The sequence below is a fragment of the Cebus imitator genome, unplaced genomic scaffold, assembly GCF_001604975.1.
Source record: "Cebus imitator isolate Cc_AM_T3 unplaced genomic scaffold, Cebus_imitator-1.0 Scaffold102, whole genome shotgun sequence".
NCBI lineage: Eukaryota > Metazoa > Chordata > Mammalia > Primates > Cebidae > Cebus > Cebus imitator.
The window spans coordinates 2805221-2819114 of NW_016107417.1; the positions used below are offsets into that span (position 1 = coordinate 2805221).

Sequence of the window (13894 nt, forward strand, 5' to 3'; positions counted from 1 at the left end):
TTTTGAGATGGAGTTCTGGTCTTGTTGCCCAGGCTGGAATGCAATGGTGTAATCCCAGCTCACCACAACCTCCACCTCCAGGGTTCAAGCGATTCTCCTGCCTCAGCCTCCAGAATAGCTGGGATTACAGGCATATGCCACCATGCCCAGCTAATTTTGTATTTTTAGTAGAGATGGAATTTCTCCATGTTGGTCAGGCTGGTCTCAACTCCCAACCTCCCGCCTCAAACTCCCAAAGTGCTGGGATTACAGGTGTGAGCCACCACACCTGCCCCCCCCTTTTTTTTTTTTAATACCAATGTTACTTGCCAAAGTTCTTTGTATATTCTGGATACAAGTAATTTCTCAGATATGTGTGTTGCAAATATGTTTTTCCTAAGGCCTATCTCGTCATTATATTAATAAGTCCCAGAAAAAAAAAATGGAAGTCATGGAGAACTATATTAAGAGATATTGGATGTAAATTTTTCAGAGCTGATGAAAAACATCAATCCAGGGAATATAATTCATCCACGAAAGTTAAATAGAAAGAAATCCATACCTAGGCAAATTCTAGTAGAACTCTAAAATACTAAAGACAAACAGGATATCTTAAAATCAGCCGGAAAAAAAGGACAGGTTTCCAATAAATAACAGAATAACAGCAAATTTCTCAACACAGCAAAGGAAGCCACAAGACAAGGGAAGTATGTCTGTAAAGTACTGACAGAAAATAACCATCTAGAATTGTGTACTTATCAAAATTAACTTTCAAGAATGAGAGTGGATGGGCCAGGCACGATGAGTCATGCCCTTAATCCCAGCACTATGGGAGGCCGAGGCGGGCGAATCACAAGGTCAGGAGTTCAAGACCAGCCTGGCCAACATGGTGAAACCCCGTTTCTATTAAAAATACAAAAAATCAGCTGGGCATAGTGGCAAGCACCTGTAATCCCAGATAATCAGGAGGCTGAGGCAGGAGAATCACTTGAACCCAGAAGGCAGAGGTTGCAGTGGGCCAAGATCATGTCATTGCACTCCAGCCTGGGCGACAAGAGTGAGACTCCATCTCAAAAACAAACAAACAAACAAAAAGATGAGTGTGGAATAAATCTATTTGGAGAGGATAAAAAACTTTGTTTCATAGCAGGAAAGCTGCTCAAGGACCTTCTAAGGAAAGCGTTTCAAAAGAAGGAAAATTATCCTAGAAGACAGTTCAGGTTGTAAAAAGGAATGATGAACTAAAAACGTGGCAAACATAGTTAAATCCAAATAAATAAAGTTGGTTTAAAGCAATAACAATAATATTTATTTATGAATGGAGACAGGCTCTTGCTCTGTTTCACCCAGGCTGGAGCGCAGTAGCATGATCATGGCTCACTGCAACCACGACCTCTCAAACTCAAGCAATCCTCCCACCTCAGCCTCCTGAGCAGCCAGGACTACAGGTATGCGCCACCATGCCCAGCTAATTTTTAATATTTTACATTTTTTGTAGAGATAGGGATCTCATTATGTTGCCCATGCTGGCCTTGAACTCCTGAGCTCCAGTGATTCTCCTGCCTCGGCCTCCCAAAGTTTTGGGATTATAGGTGTGAGCCACAGCCGGGCACAGTGGCTCACGTCTGGGTAATCCCAGCACTTTGGAAGGCCAAGGCGGGTGGACCATCTGAGGTCAGGAGTTTGAGACCAGCCTGGCCAACATGCTGAAAACCCATCTCTACTAAAAGTACAAAAAATTAGCTGGGCTTGATGGCGGGCACCTGTAATCCCAGCTACTCGGGAAGCTGAGGCAGGAGAATCGGTTAAACGTGGGAGGCAGAGGTTGCAGTGAGCAGAGATTGCACCATTGCACTCCAGCCTGGGCAACAAGAGTAAAACTCCATCTCAAAAAAAAAAAAAAAATGATGTGAGCCACTGCACCTAGCCAATGTCTAATTTATTAATTAAAACAAAAGTGAAACTGCAAAATTTAGCTACAAGTCTATGTAGATCATGAGTGGTAAATAAAAACTGTCAACCGGAGGCTGGGCACGGTGGCTCACACCTATAATCTCAACATTTTGGAAGGCCGAGGCAGGTGGATCACTTGAGGTCAGGAGTTTGAGACCAGCCTGGCCAATGTGGCGAAACCCCGTCTCTACTAAAAATACAAAAATTTGCCAGGCATAATGGCAGGTGCCTGTAATCCCAGCTACTCTGGAGGCCAAAGCATAAGAATTGCCTGAACCCAGGAGGCAGAGGTTGCAGTGAGTTGAGATAGAGCCACTGTACTCTAGCCTGGGTGACAGAGTGAGACTTTGTCCTGAAAAAAAAAATTTTTTTTTCTAGAGATGGAAGTCACTATGTTGCCCAGGCTGGTCTTGAACTCCTGGTTTCAAGTGATCCTCTCACCTAAGCCTCCCGAAGCACTGGCATTGCAGGTATGAGGCACCATGCCCTGCCATGGGCCTGAGCATTTGAAAGCACTCACATGTTTCAGATAACATTTCTTTTCTCAAAGCCAAACTGTTTTTTAAAGGCCCTTTTGCCTCGGCCTCCCAATGTGCTGGGATTATAGGCGTGAGCCACTGTAAATCTCTGACAATAAAAAGAGAAAGTACAATACTCTAACGAATGAAAAGGGAAATGTAACAATAGATATAGCAGATTTTTTGTTGTTTTTGGGTGTGTGTGTGTGTGTGTGTGTGTGTGATGAAATCTCGCTGTCGCCCAGGCTGGAGTGCAGTGGTGCGATCTCGGCTCACTGCAACCTCCACCTCCCAGGTTCAAGTGATTCTCGTTCCTCAGCCTCCCAAGTATCTGGGATTACAGGTGCCTGCCACCTCACCTGGCTAACTTTTGTATTTTTGGTAGATATGAGCTTTCACCATGTTGGCCAGGTTGGTCTTGAACTCCTGACCTCAGGTGATCTGCCCTCCTTGACCTCTCAAAATGCTGGGCTTACAGGTGTGAACCACCAGGTCCAGCCAGAATTTTTTTTTTTGAGACTGAGTCTAACTCTGTCACCCAGGCTGGAGTGCAGTGTGCAATCTTCTCACTGCAACTTCCTCTTCCTGGCTTCAAGCGATACTCCTGCTTCAGCCTCCCAAGTAGCTGGAACTACAGGCATGCACCCTACACCCAGCTAATTTTTTTAAGAGATGGGGTTTCACCATGTGGGCCAGGCTGGTCTTGAACTCCTGACCTCATAATCCCCCGCCTTGGCCTCCCAAAGTGCTGGGATTACAGGTGTAAACCACTGCACCCGGTCCAGATTTTTTTTAATTTTTTTGAAACAAGATCTTACTCTGTCACCTAGGCTCGGAGTCGCACAATCACAGCTCACTGCAGCCTTGACCTCCTGGGCCCAAGTGATTTTCCCATTTCAGCCTCCTGAGTAGCTGGGGCCACAGGTGTGCACCATCACACCCAGCTAATTATTCTCAATTGTTTTTATAGAGCTGGATCCACTATGTTGCCCAGGCTCGTCTCCAACTCCTGGCCTCGAGTGATCCTCCCACCTTGGCCTCTCAAAGTGCTGCAATTACAGGTGTGAGCTGCCATGCCCAGCCGAAGATACTAAAAACATATGAGAACCGTCCTGAACACCAATAAATTTGAAAACCTAGTGCTATGCTGAAGCCTAAATTCCAAAGTGATGGTAATCAGAAGTGGAAGGCTATTAGGTCATGAGAGTGCGATTAGTGCCCTTATATTAATAGAAGAGACTTTTGCACCTTCTGCCTTGTGAAGACACAGTAAGAAGTCACCATATTGGCAAGCCACGGTGGCTCATGCCCGTAATCCCAGCACTTTGGGAGGCCGAGGTGGCGGTGGTGGGGGTGGGGGGGATCAGCTGAGGTCAGGAGTTCAAGACCAGCCTGGCCAACATGGCAAAACCCTAGCTCTACTAAAAAATACAAAAATCAGCTGAGCGTGGTGGTGGGTGCCTGTAATCCCAGCTACTCGGGAGGCTGAGGCAGAGAGAGTTGCTTGAACCCAGTAAGCAGAAGTTGCAGTGAGTGGAGATCATGCCACTACACTTCAGCCTGGGCAAAAAAAGAAGGCACCATATTTGAAGCAGAGAACAAGACCTCACCGGACACTGAACCTGCTGGCACCTTGACTTGGACTTCCCAGCCTCTGGAAAGCAAGCAATAAATTTGTTGTTTATTAACTACCTAATCTAAGGTATTTTGTTATAGCAGCTGGAATAGAAATATTCCATTGCAACAAGAAAAATGAAATAATCCTATAAATATTCATGTATATTAAAGAAATTGGCTGGGTGTGGTGGCTCACACCTATAACCATAGCACTTTGGGAGGCCAAGGCAGGAGGATCGCTTAAGTCTAGGAGATCAATCAAGATCAGTTTTTCTTTATTTTATTTTTATATACTTTAATGAAAAATTAAAAAAAAATTTTATATATGGAACACTTCACGAATTTGCATGTCATCCTTGCACAGGGGCCATGCTAATCTTCTCTGTAAAAGATCAGTCTTTCTGATCTTGATTAGAGAATCCTTATAGAAGACACACAAAAATTCATTTAACATTTATTAATTTTACTATATTAAAATTCAAAATTTCTGTTCATCAGAAGATATCCTCATACTACAATTTATCTAAGAAACCCTGGATATAAAATATATTTTTAAAAAAGAAAAAAGAAGTCGGGTGCAGTGGCTCAGGCCTGTAATCCCAGCACTTTGGGAGGCCGAGGCAGGTGGATCACCTGAGGTCATGAGTTCAAGAACAGCCTGGCCAAATGGTGAAACCCTGTCTCTATTAAAAATACAAAAAATAATTAGCCAGACATGGTGGCACATGCCTGTAATCCCAGTTACTCAGGAGGCTGAGGCAGGAGGATCACTTGAGCCCAGAGGTGGAGGTTGCAATGAGCTGAGATCTGCACTCCAGCCTGGGCCACAGAGTGAGACTCCATCAAGATGAAGATGAAGACAGAGGAGGAGGAAGAGGAGGAAGAGAAGGAGGAGAATGAAAAGAAGGAGAAGGAGATGAAGAAGGAGGAGAAGTAGACAAAGAAGGAGAAGGGTAAAAAGAAGGAGGAGAAGGAGAAGCCTGGGCCACAGAGTGAGACTCCATCTAAAACAAGAAGAAGAAAGAAGGAAGAAGAAGAAAGAAGGAGAAAAAGAAGGAGAATAAGGGGAAGAGTGTAAGGCCGGTTGCTTAGCCAGGAGCTCCGACATGCCCATCCCTCTCCACACCTGAAAACTATGTCACCACTCCGCGCTCAGCACCAAGCCCGCCATTGAAAAAACCCCGCCAAAATTTAAAAGAAGCCCCACCAAAACCTGTCTAATAGCATTTTGCCCCGTCCAGGTCCCACTCTCCCAGGGCAGCCAGCTCACCGGAAATCCCACCTACCCACCAATAGCAGCTTGCCCCGACCACGTCCTGTTCCCTCATAACCAATCAAGACACGCTCACTTGCTATAAAACCCCACACCTTGGGAAGCCGTGGGCGACTTCCCTGGCCCCTTTCCCCAGGACCATGAAACCTCGCCCGGGAGCTGAATAAATTGGCATTTATTTTCTTATGCTGGTCTCAGTTTCCTCATTCTAAACTCAGCAATAACCCTTACGAAGAGGAAGAAGGAGAGAAGAAGAAGAATAAATAGAAAAAAGTGGTTACCTGTCCAAGTGTGGTGGCTCACACCTGTAATCTCAGCTCTTTGAGAGGCCGAAGTGGAAGGATTGCTTGAGCCCAGAAGTCTGAAACCAGCCTTGGCAACATGGCAAGACCTCATCTCTACTATTTTCTTTTCATTAGTGGGATGTTGTGGTGCGTCCCTGTAGTCTCAGGCCTCAGTCTCCTCAGTCTACTCCAAAGACTGAGGTGTGATGGTCCCTTGAGCCCAGAAGTTCAGGGCTACAGTGAACTATGATTGAACTGTTGCCCCAGTCTGGGCAACAGAGCAAGATCCTTCTCAAAAAAAAAAAAAAAAAAAAAAAAGGTCAGGAACGGTGGCTCACGCCTGTAATCCCAGCACTTTGAGAGGCCAAGACAGGTGGATCACAAGGTCAGGAATTCAAGACCAGCCTGAAGGAGGTCTTCAACATGGTGAAACCCCGTCTCAACTAAAAAATACAAAAATTAGCGGGCATAGTTGGCACACACCTGCAATCCCAGCTACTCAGGAGGCTGAGGCAGGAGAATCACTTGAACACGGGAGGTGAAGGTTGCAGCGAGCTGAGATTGTGTCACTGCGCTCCAGCCTGGGCAACAGAGTGAGACTTCGGCTCAAAAAGAAAAAAAAAATTGGTTACCTATAAGGGGAGGGAGATAGCAGGTTGGAGAGGACAAGGATAGAAACAGACTTCTTTTAATCTTATATAGATTTGACTTTGGAACTATGTAATAATATTTCACATCATATGAGGAAAAATTTTATGCAGAAAAATAAAACTTTAAAAAGCAGTTTCTAAAAATGGAAAATAAAACTATGTAGCAACTTGCTGGCATAACTTTATGAAGATTAACTATTCAAAAAGATTTAAAACAGTTATCTGACTATCATCCGTACTGGGCTATAACCTAAGAACAAGAACTACAAAAACATATTTTCAGAAATCATATTATGTTGAGTCATACATTTTATGAGAAATAAAAAAAGAAAAAGAAAAAAAATTCTATTACGTAGATAGAGTTGGTATCATTATTCTGAAAGTGTTTTGTATACAGTGTGAGATAAAGCAAATGAGTAATGGGTGGGTGTCATTGAGAACTGAGGCTGGGTGCAGTGGCTCATACCTGTAATCCCGGCACTTTGGGAGGCTGAGGTGGGAGGACTGCTTGAGCCCAGAGCCCAGGAGTTCAAGACCAGCCTGGGCAACATAGCAAGAAACCATTTCTGAAAAAAAAAAAAAAAAAAAGAGAGAGAGAGAATTGAGATTTTTTAAATTGTGGTAAAATATATATAACACAAAATCTACCATGTTACCCATTTATAAGTGTGCTGCTGAAAGGCATTTGTGCATTCACACTGTGTGCAGCCACCAGTCACCTCTATCCAGCTCCAGAATCTTTTAATCATTCCCAACGTAAACTCTGTGCATCTGTTAAGCAATAACACCCTATTTCCCCTTCTCTCCAGCCTCTGGTAACCAGTTTTCTACTTCCTGTCTCTATGAATTTGACTATTATAGGTATCTCACATAAGTAGAATCATACAACATTTGCCCTTTTGTGTCTGGAGTATTTCACGTAGCATGTTGTCTTCAAGGCGCCTCATTGTAGCATGTATCAGAATTTCCTTCCTTGTGAAGGGTGAAGAATATTCCGTTACATGTACATACCACATTTTTGGTTTTTTTTTGTTGTTGTTGTTTTTGAGACAGAGTCTCACTCTGTCACCCAGGCTAGAGTACAGTGGCACGATCTCAGCTCACTGCAACCTCTGTCTCCCAGGTTCAAGTGATTCTCCTGCCTCAGCCTCCCAAGTAGCTGGGATTACAGGTGCGCACCACCACAGCCAGCTAATTTTGTATTTTTTTTTTCTAGTAAAGACAGGGTTTCGAGGGGTTTCACCATGTTGGCCAGGCTGGTCTTGAACTCCTGGCCTCAAGTGACCCGCCCGCCTCAGCCTCCCAAAGTGCTGGGATTACAGGTGTGAGCCACGGTGCCTGGCCCACATTTTGTTAGTCTATTTGCATTAGTGCAGGGTCTCCGGAACAAAGCCAAATACATATAGATATGAAAGAGGCTATTTATTATGGGAATTGGTTGACAAGGTTATGGAGGCTGAGAAGTCCCACAATTTGCCATCTGCAAGCTGGATGACCTAGTGGTGTAATTCAGTCCAAGTCCAAAGACCTGAGGACCAGGCAAGTCAATGGTGTAATGTCTCGGAGTGTGAAGGCCTCCAGGAGCTCTGATGTCTGAGAAGATGGATGTCACAGCTTCATAAAGGAGATAATTCACCTTTTCTACATGTTTTTGTTCTATTTGCACCCTCAGTGGATTCAATGATGACCACCTACATTGGATAGGGTGGATCTTTTTACTCAGTCTGATTCAAATACTAATCTCTTCCAGAAACACTCTCACAGACACACCCAGAAATAATAATCTAAGGCATTCCTTAGGCTGGTCAAGTTGACACATGAAGTTAACTATCACACTGGTCACACATCAATGCACATTTGGGTTGTTTCCACCTTTTGGCTACTGCAAATAATGCTGCTATGAACTCTGATGTACAGATATCAATTTAAGTTCCTGCTCTCAATAGTTTTGAGTACTATGAAGTTTCTGGATCCTATGTTAATTCTTGTTTAATTCTTTTGAGGAACCACCATGCTGTTTTCCATACCAACTGCACCATTTTTACATTCCTGCCAGCAATGCACAAGAGTGCCAGTTTCTCCACATCTTTGCCAGCATCTGTTACCTTGTTTTTCTGATAACAGCCATCCTAATGGGTGTGAAGTGGTATCTCTTTGTGGTTTCTATTTGCATTTTCCTGAAAGCTAATGATGCTGAGCACCTTCTCATGTGCTATTGGCCATTTGTATATCATCTCTAGAGAAATATCTTCAATTCTTTTGCCCATTTTTAAATTGTTCTTTTTTTGTTATTATTTATATGTTCTTTATATGTTCTGGGTATGAATCCTTACGAAATACATAATTTGCAAATATTTACTACCATTCCATGGGTTGATTTTTTTACTTCATTATATTGTATTTGGTGTACAAAAGCTTTTACATTTTATGTCTAATTTATCTATTTCTTTCTTTTGTGGCCTGTGCTTTTATGCTGTATCCAAGAAATAACTGCCAAATTCAATGTCATGAATATTATACCCTATGTTTTCTTCTGAGTTTCATAGTTTTAGGTCCTACATTTAGGTATTTGGTCCCTTTTTAGTTCTTTTTTTGGGGAGAGGGGTGAGACAGGGTCACAATGATGCTCCGGCTGGAATACAGTGGCATGACCATGGATCCCTGCCATGAATTTGAACTCCTGGGCTCATGTAATCCTCTGCCTTGGCCTCCTGAGTAGCTGGGACTACAGGCACGCACCACCATGCCCAGCTAATTCTTTTCTTTTTCCTATTTTTATTTTTTGCTTTTGTAGAGATAGGATCTCGCTATGCTGACCAGGCTGGTTTCAAGCTCCTGGGCTCAAGTGATCTTCCCGCCTTGGCTTCCCAAAGTGTGGGGATTACTGATGTGAGTCACTAGGTTCAGCCATTTGATCCATTTTGAGTTAACTTTTGTACATGGTGTTAGGTACGGGTCAACATCATTCTTTTGCATGTGGATACCCAGTTTTCCCAAAACCATTTGTTGAAAAAATTGTCCTTTCCTCGATTGAATGGTTTTGGCACTGTTGAAAATCATTCAGCCTTATATGGAAAATTTTTATTTTTATGGGCTCTCTATTCTGTACTGTGGGTTATATGTCTGTCTTTATGCAAGTATCACACTGTTTTGATTACTATAGCTTTGTAGCAAGTTTGAAATCAGGAAGTGTCACTCCTCCACCTTTGTTCCTCTTTTTTAAGATTGTTTTGGGTTCAGTTGGGTCCCGGCAGCGGCTGCAGCGCTCTCTTCTTCTGCGGCTTTCAGTGCCCTCTCCTTTTCGCTTCCAGAAACATGGCCTCTGGTATGGCTGTCTCTGATGGAGTCATCCAGGTGTTCAATGACATGAAGGTGCATAAGTCTTCAACGCCAGAGGAGGTGAAGAAGCGCAAGAAGGCTGTGCTCTTCTGCCTGAGTGAGGAGAAGAAGAACATCATCCTGGAGGAGGGCAAGGAGATCCTGGTGGGTGATGTGGGCCAAACTGTCGATGACCCCTATGCCACCTTTGTCAAGATGCTGCCAGATAAGGACTGCCGCTATGCCCTTTATGATGCAACCTACGAGACCAAGGAGAGCAAGAAGGAGGACCTGGTGTTTATCTTCTGGGCTCCTGAGTCTGCGCCCCTTAAGAGCAAATGATCTATGCAAGCTCCAAGGACGCCATCAAGAAGAAGCTGACAGGGATCAAGCATGAATTGCAAGCAAACTGCTACGAGGAGGTCAAGGACCGCTGCACCCTGGCAGAGAAGCTGGGGGGCAGTGCCGTCATCTCCCTGGAGGGCAAGCCTTTGTGAGCCCCTTCTGGCCCCCTGCCTGGAGCATCTGGCAGCCCCACACCTGCCCTTGGGGCTTGCAGTCTGCCCCCTTCCTGCCAGACCGGAGGGGCTGGGGGGATCCCAGCAGGCGGAGGGCAATCCCTTCACCCCAGTTGCCAAACAGGCCCCCCACCCCCTGGATTTTCCTCCTCCCTCCATCCCTGACGGTTCTGGCCTTCCCAAACTGCTTTTGATCTTCTGATTCCTCTTGGGTTGAAGCAGACCAACTTTCCCTGAGGCCTCCCAGTTGTGGGGGGAGCCTGTATTTTTTTTAACAACATCCCCAATCCCCACTTGTTCCTCCCCCTTCCCATGCTGCCAACTTCTAACCGCAATAGTGACTCTGTGTTTGTCTGTTTAGTTCTGTGTATAAATGGAATGTTGTGGAGATGACCCCTCCCTGTGCCAGCTGGTTCCTCTCCCTTTTCCCCTGGTCACTGCTACTCATGGAAGCAGGACTACTAAGGGAACTTTGATTAAAAAAAAAAGACAATAAAAAGACTCATTAATGGAAAAAAAAAAAAAAGATTGTTTTGGCCATTTGAGTCCCTTGAGACTCCATATGAACTTAATTTAAGAGTGGAGTTTTCTATTTCCTCAAAAGAGAATCAAGATTTTTGACATGGGAAAAATATGTAAAGTGACTGAGGTTAATTTAAAGCCCTGTACATCTACCCAGATGCAGTGGCTCACGCCTGTAATCTCAACACTTTTGGAGGCTGAGGCAGGTGAATCACGAGGTCAGGAGTTCAAGACCAGCCTGGCCAATATGGTGAAGCCCTGTCTCTACTAAAAATACAAAAATTAGCCAGGCGCAGTGGTGTGCGCCTATAATCCCACCTACTCAGGAGGCTGAGGCAGATAACTGCTTGAACCCAGGAGGCAGAGGTTGCAGTGAGCCAAGATCAAGCCACTGCACTCCAGCCTGGGAAACAGAGCAAGGTTCCATCTCAAAAATAATAATAATAGGCTGGGTGCCGTGGTTCACACCTGTAATCCCAGCACTTTGGGAGGCCAAGATGGGTGGATCACGAGGTCAAGAGATAGAGACCATCCTGGCCAACATGGTGAAACCCCATCTCTACTAAAAAAATACAAAATTTAGCTGGGTGTGGTGGCGCGTACCTGTAGTCTCAGCTACTCAGGCGGCTGAGGCAGGAGAATTGCTTGAACCTGGGAGGTGGAGGTTGCAGTGAGCCGAGATTGTGCTACTGCACTCCAGCCTGGCGCCTGGCGACAAAGTGAGACTCTGTCTCAAAAATAAATAAATAAATAAATAAATAATTTTTAAAATCTGTAATTCTAAATTTCAATAGGAGACATCAATATGAACTCCTGATGCATTTCATATTAAAAAAAAATTATGAGCTAGGCTAGGCATAATGGCTCATACCTGTGATTCCAACACTTTGGGAGGCTGAGGCAGGAGGAGTGCTAGAGCTCAGGAGTCCAAGACCAGCCTCATTTCTACTAAAAAATAAAAAATTACCGACCAGGCGTGGTGGCTCACGCCTGTAATCCCAGCACTTTGGGAGGCCGAGGTGGGGGATCACAAGGTCAGGAGTTTGAGACCAGCCTGGCCAACATGGCAAAATCCCGTCTCTACTAAAAATACAAAAAATTAGCCAGGCATGATGGTGCATGCCTGTAATCTCAGCTACTCAGGAGGCTGAAGCAGGGGAATCACTTGAGCCTGAGAGGCAGAGATTGTAGTGAGCCAAGATCACACCACTGCTCTCCAGCCTGGGCAACAGAATGGGACTACATCTAAAAAATAAGTAAGTAGATAAATAAATAATTAGCTGAGCATGGTGGTGTGTGCCTGTAGTCCCAGCTACTGGGGGACCTGAGGAGGGAGAATCACTTGAGCCTAGGAGTTCACTCCTGCAATGGGCTATGATTACACCACTGCAATCCAGCCTGGGCAACAGAGCAAGATTCCCATTTTTTTAAAAATTACTAACTATTCACTGAAAATGTCTACAGTGACTGACTCAGTAGCAATAAGTATCCAAAGTACTCAAGCTGTAGTCTCTAAATATCATTTCCTACTAAGAGAAATCAGGACTCCTTGCAAAGCTGTCTGATTCCAGATCTGGGACAGAAAATTTACTAGATGAGTCTAGAAACATCTTTTCAGGCTGGGTGCAGTGGCTCACATGCGTAATCCCAGCACTGGGGAGGCCAAGGCAGGTGGATCACCTGAGGTCAGGAGTTTGAGACCAACCTGGCCAACATGGTGAAACCCCATCTCTACTGAAAATACAAAAATTAGCTGGGTGTGGTGGCACACCCCTGTAATCCCAGATACTTAGGAGGCTGACGCAGGAGAATCACTTGAACCTGGGAGGCGGAGGTTGCAGTGAACCAAAATCACACCATTGCACTCCAGCCTGGGCAACATGAGTGAAACTTGGTCTCAAAAAAAAAAGAAAAAAGAAAAGAAACATCTTTTCATACCAGACAGCAAGGAAGCTATCACAGGCTACTGGAATTCCTTTTTTTTTTTTTTTTTTTTTTTTTTTAAAAAAAAAAGTTTTTTTTTTTTTTTTTTTTTTTTTTTTTAAATAAACATAGGGATCTCACCATGTTGACCAGGCTGGTCTCCAACTCCTGGCCTCAGTCTTCCTCATTCAACCTTCCAAAGTGCTGAGATTACAGGCATGAGCCACCAAGAGTCATAGATTGGAATTGTGTCAAAAGGACTAAAGAACAACGAACTTGCTCTCTGACCAAAGAGGAATAATTTGAATTTCAATAAGAATAACTATAATTGGCCAGGTGCAGTGGCTCAAGCCTGTAATCCCAGCACTTTGGAAAGCTGCGGTGGGCAGATCGCGAGGTCAAGAGATTGAGACCTCTGGGCGCAGTGGTGCATGCCTGTAGTCCCAGCTACTCGGGAGGCTGAGGTGGGAAGATCGCTTGAGCCCAGGAGTTCTGGGCTGTAGTGCACTATGCTGATAGGGTGTCCACAATAAGTTCAGCATCAATATGGTTATCTCCTGGGAGCGTGGGCCACCAGGTTGCCTAAGGAGGGGTGAAGCTGCCCAGGTCGGAAACGGAGCAGGTCAAAACTCCGGTGCTGATCAGTAGTGGGATCACGCCTGTGAATAGCCACTGCACTCCAGCCTGGGCAACATAGCAAGACCCCGTCTTTGAAAAAAAAAAAAAAGAGAGAGAGAGAGAGAGAGAGAGACCATCCTGGCCAATGTGGTGAAAACCTGTTTCTACCAAAAATACAAAAATTAGCTGGGCATGGTGGCGTGTGCCTGTAGGTCCCAGCTACTCAGGAGGCTGAGGCAAGAGAATTGCTTGAATCCAGGAGGCAGAGGTTGCAGTGAGCTGGGATCGTGCCACTGCACTCCAGCCTGGCCACAGAGTGAGACTCCGACTCCTTTGCAAAAAAGAATAACTATAATTGATTAAAACACAGCTAATATATTTAAATCCATGCATTCATTAAGATTGTTAAAAACTTACCTGGGTTTGATGGTTATTGCCTCTAGTCCTAACACTTTGGGGGCTGACATAGGAAGATCGCCTGAGCTCAGAGGTTCAGCCTGGGCAACATAGCAAGAACCTGTGTCTACTAAAATTTTTTAAAATAATAATAATTAGCTGAGTGTGATGGTGCATGCTGTTAGTCCTAGCTACTTGAAAGGCTAAGGTGGGAGAATTGGTTGAGCTTGGGAGTTTGAGGCTGCAGTGAGCAATGAGCCATGCCACAGCACTCCAGCATGGGGACAGAGTGAGACCCTGCCTCAAAAAAAAAAAAAAAAAAAAA

At 44.6% G+C, this 13894-nt stretch overlaps 1 protein-coding gene and 1 non-coding gene across 2 annotated transcripts; one reads left to right on the top strand and one right to left on the bottom strand.

The window, feature by feature from the left end:
- Positions 1 to 4386: 4386 nt before the first annotated feature.
- On the bottom strand, positions 4387 to 4490 carry LOC119472493. Its single transcript, XR_005201645.1, has one exon. It is a non-coding gene; the product is annotated as a U6 spliceosomal RNA (small nuclear RNA).
- Positions 4491 to 9507: 5017 nt separating this feature from the next.
- LOC108310399 (cofilin-1-like) lies at positions 9508 to 10609 on the top strand. The gene is given in 2 exon segments (XM_017537437.2): positions 9508 to 9926; positions 9929 to 10609. Coding segments are annotated over 2 exon segments (498 nt in total). The 5' UTR covers positions 9508 to 9589; the 3' UTR covers positions 10090 to 10609.
- Positions 10610 to 13894: the final 3285 nt, after the last annotated feature.